Genomic DNA, 10167 nt, shown 5'->3' with positions numbered 1-10167 from the left:
AGCATCAACGTTTACTGGCCAGTACATGGAATGCCAGCATCAACGTTTACTGGCCAGTACATGGAATGCCAGCATCAACGTTTACTGGCCAGTACATGGAATGCCAGCAATAGCAAATGAGGAATAAATGACAAGTGATAGTGCTAAAACAACTCTAAGTGCAGCCAAAAACACAAACAACTTGTTTATCATACGGACATAGTGATAGGCCACATGCAACTCTTACCTGTTTATTCCCACAGGACCAGGAGTGACCACATAAACCAGCGAAACTCCTGGCCCTAATGACCGATGCTGAGTTTGTGTTCAGGACAGTCCTGGTGATGCTCTTCTCGTGTCTCTGTCTCTGTCTTCAGAGCAAGCGCCCCAAGAGGAAACTGAAGATGGTTCGTGACAACGGCTCCCTGACCATCACTGGAGAGAAGAGGATGTATATTCCTCAGATCACCTTCGACCACATTGAGGATGAAGACGAGAAGAAAGAGGTCCCCTTATTTCTGGAAGAACAGCCAGGTAACTGGACAGTACTGGAAGGAACAGGTTTCTTTACAGTTGGTCATCTTACAGACGCTCCTAATGTTTGGCTTAAAGTGAAGATAGATTCCACTGGAAACAGATGTCATTTCAACGTCTAGTTTTGATTCATTTGGTTGAGTTGTCAACTAACATGAATTCGACGTGAAATCAACAAAAACTAGTCACGCGGTCACTGGAAGTAGGTTAAAAGTTGGGTGAAAAAAATATGAAATTCCCTTACGTTGCTGACATTTAGCAAATATAATCCGTTTCCCACGTTAATTCAATGTCATCACATAGATTTTTATTGCTGAAATGATGTGGAAACAACATTGATTCAACCAGTTTTTGCCCAGTTGGATACTGCCATAGGCGATTTTTACATGAATTGCACTATAACAATGAGAAACGGTGCCCACAAACTGTTAGGTCCTACATAAAGCTGTCCCAACAGCAGAGCTTTCTTTTCAGCACCATGCATTGAATCCTTACCACTGTTACACCTGAAAAGGATTTGCCAGTAGATTGCCGACTTGATGCATGACGATGGCTGCTTGTCTAGCTTGCTAGCTAAGAATTTGAAAGTATGATGTTGACATGATCAGTCCAGTCAAAGCTACTGTAGATATAACGTGATTTGACGTAATTTAACTGTGGCCAATGACCTTGAGCCTTCTTGGATGGGCACTTCTAATGTAAGTCTATGGCAGCACCCAAGGAGCTTGCATTTTCGAGCTCTGCCCGTAGATTTTGTGGTGACGTAGTGTCCACATGAGTGACCATTGAATCTATCGAACCATTGAATCTATATTTTGACCATGACAGTTTACAATCTAAGGTAACGCCAAGTAATTTAGTCTCTTCAACTTGTTCAACAGACACACCATTCATTACCAGATTCAGCTTTGTACCAAATACAATGCTCTTAGTTTTAGAGATGTTCAGGACCAGTTTATTACTGCAAAACAGACTGCAACTCTTTGTTAAGGGTTTCAGTGACTTCATTAGCTATGGTTGCTGCTGCGTATATGGTTGAATCATCAGCAAAATMCAAAAATTTCAGTAAAAAATATATTGTATGCTTTGTGTGTTTACCCTGTTGATTTGACTGGTCAGGGGCCACTGGCGACGAGAGAGAAACATTTGTGTGGCACAGTTGGAGTCCTCTGTTTGAAATTCAAGCAGTGCTGTAGAGATATGAGTTGAGGAGTAATTAGCAATTATTCCTTGGTAGTAGAGGATAGTTCAAACCTGAGGATATTATGTGCTTATCAGCTATTTACCATTCAGTTGAATGCTCAAGGTGTAAATTGTAAGTAACAGTGAATGTGTTTAAATGTACAGTACAGTATGTCATGTGCGTGGGACACGACACAGTAACGATTTGAAGAATGCTCTGCCTATCGATGGTAAGGCTCTGAGTTGTTGGGTTTGGTGAGTGGTGTGATTCTCTCTCTTCCCCCATAGAGGGAGAGAAGAGGGAGGTGTTGTGTAGCTGGTACAGGGCTTGAATGTCAGTCAGTCAGTCAGAGAGAGGAACAGGGGCCCTGGGATAGAAAGACAGACACAAGATGGCTGCCACGTGGCTGGGTTAGGCTCCAGCACCAACAGGGCCAGGCCAGATGGAAGTCATTAGAGTCACTGGTGATTAGAGTTCATGTATACTGTACAAGCGCTTTACTGCTCCACTTGTCCGCATCACTGGCATCAGACACTCACACTTTGATTGATTTTACCTGAAGGAAATGCCAGAAAGTACTTCAAAATAGGTGTTGTGTCAAGAGTCAGTCAGAAAGCTAGTGTTTTGTGTTGAATCAATGGTAACATTCCCGCAGATGTTGCATTCAGTTACTTAGTATTCACCTTACTGATGTTGCTAACTAGACCATTGCACCATGTAAGGTGAGTGGGGGGGGGGGGACTTTCTGTGTAAACCCCCGCCAAATGAATCGTCCCAGGCTGGAGGTTAATAAGTGTGCTTTAGGAGTTTTTCCTGTCAAAGCACATAATCATAAAAGGAGGGAGAGGGATATTAACACAGAACGTAACCAGCAGAGAAAGGAGATATGGGGGAAATGCTGTCTGGTTTGGTGCTTAATTGGAGGGATGTAACGGTAGATAATGAACAGGAACACATGTCTTACTGCCTTTGAACTTTAGAGGGGAAAAAAGCATATTTGTCAAGTTGCATGTATTTTGAGGCTAGTTAGTGGAGCCAAGGCTTTTGAAAGGCTGTCTGTTGATGTCATAAAGACATTTAAGTAGCCATGCTCACCATACTCTCATCAGCATGTTGTCACTAATGATAATGTTTAAATTCCAGGCAGCATGGTGTGCTGGTGTGTATAAATACAGATATCTGCAGATTCAACTGTCTCTGGAGATCATGGGTGTTTAAAAAGGTTCTTATCTTGCGGAAACAAACTGTTAACAGTTTTCTTGTTGATGAAAAGTGTCGTTGGAACAGCAATGACATTGCACTCGCTTATATTAAGAGTTGGTTGATGCTGAAATCTAAGTTTATCGTATGTTTTCAGACCTCAAAAGTGGTCTAGTGTTGAGAAGAGTCGTATCCCGGGGCGGCAGGTAGCCTAGTGTTTAGAGCGTTGGACTGGTAACCGAAAGGTTGCAAGATTGAATCCCCGAGCTGACAAGGTAAAGAATCTGTCGTTCTGCCTCTGAACAAGGCAGTTAACCCACTGTTCCTAGGCCGTCATTGAATTTGTTCTTAACTGACTTGCCTAGTTAAATAAAGGTAAAAATAATTTTTTAAATCCCATGCCATTGGTTGTGTTGATTTGATTCCTTTATATACAGTATGTCAAATTAAGGCAGGGGTTTTTGAGCACATCATTTTGAGAAGTTCTTTCTTTTCCTCTTCAGTCGTCACCCGGATGCTCAGACAAACAGGTGAGCCCTCACCTCTCTACGCTAAGACACCATCTCCTACTTGACTCCATGACCTCCAGTCTTCGTGATGCACTTCAGTTCCAACTCACTCCGTTTCAGGCTCAATCCTTTGTCCCTTTAAGAGATCCTCTGTGTTAATCATTATTTTTATTTTTTTTCCCACTACCTAGACAGTATTTTAATTAGACTGGAGTTTGTCACCAACCGACTCCCTCCTCTCCTCTCTACCAGCCTAGCCTGGGTGTTTTCTTTTCTGGCTGTCCTGCCAACACCAGTCGGGGTGAGGGCTGGGTCAGGGGCCGGGGGCCGGGGGACTCACCGGGGAACAGGGGGGACTAGGAGGGAGGTTGGGGTGATAAGCGGACATTGTGGAGCTCCAGTGGTCAGAATTAAACTGGGCATTGTTTGATTTAGTCAACGTCCGGCTTATCACTCCACTTATCTGTCTGGCCCTCTGGCCCAGCTGCCGTCTGTGAGAATCTCAATTTTCAATGGGGCGCTCTCTTTCCAGGCTGTCACTCTCTCTCTCCCTCTCTCGCTCTTTGTCTCTCTTTCTCTCTCTCTCTGTCACTCTGTCTGTCACTCTCTCTGTCTCCCTCTTTCTGCCCACCCCCACCATCTCTCGCTCTCTGGCCCCTGCTTGTTTTCATTCTCTGGTGCTCCTAACCCAGTGTGTTTGCTCTGACAGGGCCAGATATTAATAAGCCTGCAGTGTTTTTGTAGCAGATAAGCCGGCTCGCGTCCCCGGTCCCACTGAATGAGAGAGAAGTGGAGGAGCTGCACAGTACCCCCTGTCCTTAACTTTCCCTCTCTCTTTCTCTCTCCCTTTCCCTCTCCCCCTTCTCTCTCGCTCACTATTTCTCCTTCTGTCTCTATCTGTGTCTCTCTACCTCTCCCCCCTCTCTCTCTGTCTACCGCTCCCTCTCTTTCTCCCTCTCTCTCTTCTCTATCTCTGCARKKCCCCCCCCCCRCGCTCTTCTTTCTGTGTGAGTGGGTCTAAAGTAACAGTGTAGCCGAAGCTTCCGGGCTGAACAATGTTAAACAAACTGATGGTAAAGGTCCAGAGGGTTCAGTTGCCTTTGCTTTGGTTGGAGTGGTCAGCCAGTTCCTGGAACCCCATTTTCTTCCATTCTTTATGAAACTATGCTGACTGTTGGACTGTAGCTAGTTCCCTACAAACCTTCACTGTGCAATGGTTTTTAGCTGCACTAACAAACTGTAGCGGTTCGAAAGAGATGTTACCAATCATCATCTTCGCAGACTAAAATAACCTCTTCTTGGTGTGATGATACCATTCAGTGACATGCTGACTAGTCAATCAAGTATACAGCATATATTTTTCCACTGTGTTTGTTCCACCTGTTTCTCACACTCTTTTTCTTTCTTTCTTTCTTTCTTTCTTTCTTTCTTTCTTTCTTTCTTTCTTTCTTTCTTTCTTTCTTTCTTTCTTTCTTTCTTTCTTTCTTATTGTTCTTCTTGACTCCAGGCGTTCAGCACTCATGGTCCTCTTTCAATCTGAGCTGTCCTGCCTCTCCAGGTAGACCCTCACACTTCCCTAATGTCTATCCTTTACTTTTTCAATTAACCTATTTTCTTCTTACTTAGTAAATCGGAAGCTGCATTGAACTGACTCCTTGAGTATATCATCAAGACTCTTGTATTGTCTCCCACAGTTAAGAAAAAACTGGACGGCTCTTCCTTGGACATCTCCCGGACGAGCAGTTTGTGTGATGACATGGCCTATGTCAGCGAGGACATCCCTTTAACCGTGGTGACAGACACAGCACAGTGAGTACCTAACTACCCCTCCATCCGTCACTCACTACAGTACATCTGCCTGCCGTTCATCAACCCTACAGCCATTGTATTGTACCCATGCTCTTGTTCTTATTAATGTATTAATCCATACCATAGACACCTCCCTGCCTCTTACACAGGCCCATCCCTAATCCGTACGGTATAAAGCCTTTTGATAGGCCAAAGAGCCCTCCCTGTCAATGTAGAGCTGCTCTGTTCAACTCACGAGAGGGTTAAATGGCCTCTTGAGTGCTTGAAACCCTGGTTGTTACCACGGTATAGAAGGGATTAACCCTGAGTTGGAGAAAACAGTCCCGTTTGTTTGTGACATGTTTGTAAGAAAGTATTCACACCCCTTGACTTTTTACTCATTTTGTTATGTTACAAAGTGGGGGGGGGGAAATGAATTGTCATTTTTGTCAACGAACCACACACAATACTTTGTAATGTCAAATTGAAAGAAACATGGTAAAAAAAAATGTTGGAAAAATATAACACTAATATATCTTCATTAGATAAGTATTCAACCACCTGAGTCAATGCATGTTAGAATCACCTTTGGCAGCGATTCCAGTTTTTGGGTAAGTCTGTAAGAGCTTTGCATACAGTGCCTTCGAGAAAGTATTCATTCCCCTTGACATATTCCACATGTTGTTATGTTAAACCCTGAATTCAAAATATATTTTTCTCACCCATCTACACACAGTACCCCATAATGACAAAGTGAAAACATGTTTTTAGAAATGTTGCTAAATTTATTGAAAATTAAATACAGAAATATTTAATTTACGTAAGTATTCACACCCCTGAGTGAATACATCTTAGAATCATCTTTGGCAGTGATTACAGCTGAGTCTTTCTGGGTAAGTCTCTAAGAGCTTTGCACACCTGGATTATACACTATTTGCACATTATTCATTCAATAATTCATTTGTCTCCCAGTGTCTGTTGGAAAGCAGGCTGAACTAGGTTTTCCTCTAGAATTTTGCCTGTGCTTAGCTCTATTCAGTTTCTTTTAATTTAAAAACAACGATCTAGTCCTTGCCGATGACAAGCATACCCATAATATAATGCAGCCATGATTGAAAATATGAATAGTGGTACTCAGTGATGTGCTGTGTTGGATTTGCCCCATAACACTTTGTATTCAGGACATAAAGTTAATTTCTTTGCCAAATTTTTTGCAGTTTTACTTTAGTGCCTTATTTGAAACAGGATGCATTTTTTTATTCTGTACAAGCTTCCTTCTTTTCACTCTGTTAGTGAAGTTAGTATTGTGGAGTAACTACAATGTTGTTGATCCAGCTTCAGTTTTCTCCCATCATAGCCATTAAACTCTGTAACTGTTTTAAAATCGCCATTGGCCTCATGGTGAAATCCCTGAGCAGTTTCCTTCCTCTCCAGCAACTGAGTTAAGAAGGATGCCTGGATCGTTGTAGTGACTGGGTGTATTGATACACCATCCAAAGTGTAATTAATAAATTCACCATGCTCAAAGGGCTATTCAATGTCTGCTTTTTTACCCATCTACCAATAGATGCTCTTTTTTGCGAGGCATTGGAAAACCTCCCTGGTATTTGTGGTTGAATATGTGTTTGAAATTCACTACTAGACTGACGGACCTTACAGATAATTGTATGTGTGGGTTACAGAGATGAGGTAGTCATTTAAAGTGGAACTGACGGCAATTTAACTATTTTGCAGACATGAAACAAACTGAAATCATAATATCATAAAAAAATATACAATTCACAGTTTGTGCTACAAAACCAACATTATAAGCAGTGGATGCAGTTCAATGCATTATTCATATAATTCCCCAATACATTTCTTAATAGTCCAAAAAGTATTGCTATCACGTTGTAAATCACAGCTGGCCTGGTACATTATTTGCTGCCTCCATTCGGGATGCACTGTTTCAGTTTCAATTATTCAATATTTTGGACAAAAACGGATTAATGTAACTAAGGCTGGGAATGTCAATACAATCAAACTGGCAAGGGCAATGATCACAAGTCAGTTATAACATGGCTAATATGCTAGCATATCTATTTATGTCGCAAGCTAAAAACACGGAGCCTAACGTTAGCTAGATAGCTAGCTGCTAGGAGGATGTCATTGGAGGAGTGGGTGAGTGACTGAGTCTTTCCCTCATATCGTTTTTCGGTGGCTACACAGCTAGAAAGGCAGGTGTCATTTGGTTATCTAGCAAGAAATGTGAATCGCTTTGCTAGCTAGCTAACTATGATGAACTTGAACAACTGTTATCCAGTTAGCATATCTCTTGCGTTTGCAAATTCATTCTGGCTACTGTATGTACTCTGATTTCAGAGCGCAGAATAACTGATGAATTTATGTACGCGCAAGCTAGCCAACTTTAGCCAGTTAGCTTGGGTGCTTGGTTGGGACAAGTATGCATTGGCAGGCAGGCTGCAGAAGGACAAGCAGGCTACTTACTATTCCCCATCGTTTATCAGTGCAATTTTGACAGCCGTCTAGCTGAAAAATTGAGAGGGTTAATCTAAATTTCCTTCTTTAGATTTTAGCTCATCTTGCTCTGGCTAGCATTAGCAGTTGATCTTGTTGGTGTGCATATAGAGAAATATAGCCTACCTTTTATGGTTGTTTAATGAAATTCATGACTGAGTGACCTTGCAGATAAATGAATGTGTGTGCAGTAGCGGTGTGTCGCTAAAATCACCAGGGAAACCATGCCAGGAAAAGAAAGCCATATAGGTTGTGATAATTGCATTGTTAGCTCTATAAACTGTTAGTTCAATCATATGCCTTGACACCGTGATATATAGGCGTAAGGCCGAGACAATAAGAATAGAGCAACATCTGTCTGGGGAAGTCCACAAAACACATTGCATATAAAAAAAATAGATGTATGACCTAGCGCACGGTCAAGCAAATCAATGTTTACGACATATTCAAACTACTTAACAACTATTGATTTAGAAGCAAAGAAAACAGGTGCTGCCTCCACTATTCCAGCACCATTTCAACTTCAACATTTAAACATCATCAAATCACCTTTGCTTAGTCTAATACAGTTACTGAAAAACGAAAAGATTAAAAAAACAATTTAGCTAAATATGATGTGGCTGTCCTTGTACTGATTTCTCTCCTGTGTGTGTTTGTATATATGTGTGTGCATGCGTGCGTGTGCATGTGTGTGTGTGTGTGGGTGTCTGCGTGCATGCTTGCAAGTAGAAAAATACATTTTGACTCACCCTACTTGTAGAGAAAAGCCAATGTCATCCTCTTTCACGTTGCCTAAACGGTCTATGACTCTGTCATACTCTACAGTACATGCTTGAAGTTTTTGTTGTCCTAGGCTACCTGGGTAAAATACTTGCTTGCTAGCCTAACTCTCATTCTGAGGCAACAATGTGCCAGGCCGGCTAGTTAAACATTAGCCTACTACATCTGGCACAATATTTGAATTTATGGTTGGATCAGAATTGCCGTTATAATCATTGGCTAGTTTGGAGAAATAAGTTAAACCACAAGTCCAAATCCCTGTCTTCAGGACAACAACACAACGAGACGCAACAAACAATTCAATGACATTTGGTTTATGATGTAGAGGTGACCAAGAACCCAATGACAACTCTGACAGAATTACAGAGTTCCTTGGCTGAGATGGGAGAACCTCCCAGAAGGACAACAGTCTATACAGCACTTCACCACTTCACCAATCTGTGCTTTATGGGAAGTGACCAGACGGAAGTTAGATTACTTGTTGGTTATTACTGCATTGTCGGAACTAGAAGCACAAGCATTTCGCTACACTCGCATTAACATCTGCTAACCATGTGTATGTGACTAATAAAATTTGATTTGATTTGATTTGATTTGGAAGCCACTCCTGAGAAAAAGGCGCATGACAGCACGCCTGGAGTTTGCAAACAGACACGTGGAACACTCTGAGGGTATAAGGCAAAATATTCTGTGGTCTGATGAGAGAAAAACAAAACTCTTTGGCCTGAATGCTAAGCTCTATGTCTGGAGAAAACCAGGKKCAACTCATCACCTGTCTAACACTATCCCGTGAAGCATAGTGGTGGCAGCTTCATGCTATGGGGATGATTTTCAGTGGCAGGGACTGGGATACTGGCAAGGATAGAGGAAAACAGTGAATGGAGCCTTAATGAGAATCTGTTTCAGTGTGACCTTAGACTGGGAACTAAGATGTAGGTTCCAACAGGAAAATGACTCCAAGCATACAGCCAAAGCAATGCTGGAATGGCTTCAGAACAAGAATGCGAAAGTCTTTGAGTGGCCCAGCCAAAGCCCAGACTTGAATCCCATTGAACATATGTGGAAAGAATTGAAGATTGCTGTTCACCGCCACTCCCCATCTAACTTAACAGAGCTTGAGAAAATCCGCATGGAAGAATGGGAGAAAATCCACYAATATAAATGTGCAAAGCTGATACAGACATACCCTAGACAACTCAAATCTGTAYTTGCTGCCAAAGGGGCTTTTTTTTCAGGGGTGTGAATACTTATGTAAATGAGATTTCTGTATTTCATTTTTCTTTAAATTAGCACTAATTTCTAAAGACATGTTTTAATATGGGGTATTGTGTGTAGATAGGTGAGAAATAATATATTTAATTAATGTTGAATTCAGGCTATAACATAACAAAATGTGGAATAAGTCAAGGGGCATCTACTTTCACTGTCAATGATTGTTCTTTTTGTTGTTTATCGGAGACCGAGGCAAACCTATTTTGCAACTTCACACTGTCAACTGTCACTTGACACATTGACATCGAGTGAGAGAAGAGCTGCAGAGTGGCAAGACCTTGCACTGTCAGAGAGAGTGTCAGCATTGCCGTTTGGCCAAAGGTGCTGCTGTGGTGCCATTGTCTCAAATGGGATGAAAATGCATTTGACTGGATCAAATCCTCAAATCATCAACAAGTTTCTATG

At 41.8% G+C, this 10167-nt stretch overlaps 1 protein-coding gene across 1 annotated transcript in view; it reads left to right on the top strand.

Moving 5' to 3' along the window:
• Positions 1 to 10167, top strand: part of LOC111960961 (potassium voltage-gated channel subfamily KQT member 1-like) — a 249406-nt gene that overhangs the window by 41851 nt on the left and 197388 nt on the right. The window contains exons 10-13 of the mRNA XM_070443012.1: positions 357 to 513; positions 3400 to 3426; positions 4913 to 4963; positions 5100 to 5214. Coding sequence (XP_070299113.1) covers positions 357 to 513; positions 3400 to 3426; positions 4913 to 4963; positions 5100 to 5214 — 350 coding nt within the window. The remainder of the gene's footprint in view (positions 1 to 356; positions 514 to 3399; positions 3427 to 4912; positions 4964 to 5099; positions 5215 to 10167) is intronic.

Source organism: Salvelinus sp. IW2-2015, linkage group LG4q.1:29 (genome assembly GCF_002910315.2).
Source record: "Salvelinus sp. IW2-2015 linkage group LG4q.1:29, ASM291031v2, whole genome shotgun sequence".
In the NCBI taxonomy this organism is placed as follows: Eukaryota; Metazoa; Chordata; class Actinopteri; order Salmoniformes; family Salmonidae; genus Salvelinus; species Salvelinus sp. IW2-2015.
The sequence above is the reverse complement of the archived record's forward strand: the minus strand, read 5'-3'. Positions and strand labels throughout refer to the sequence as shown.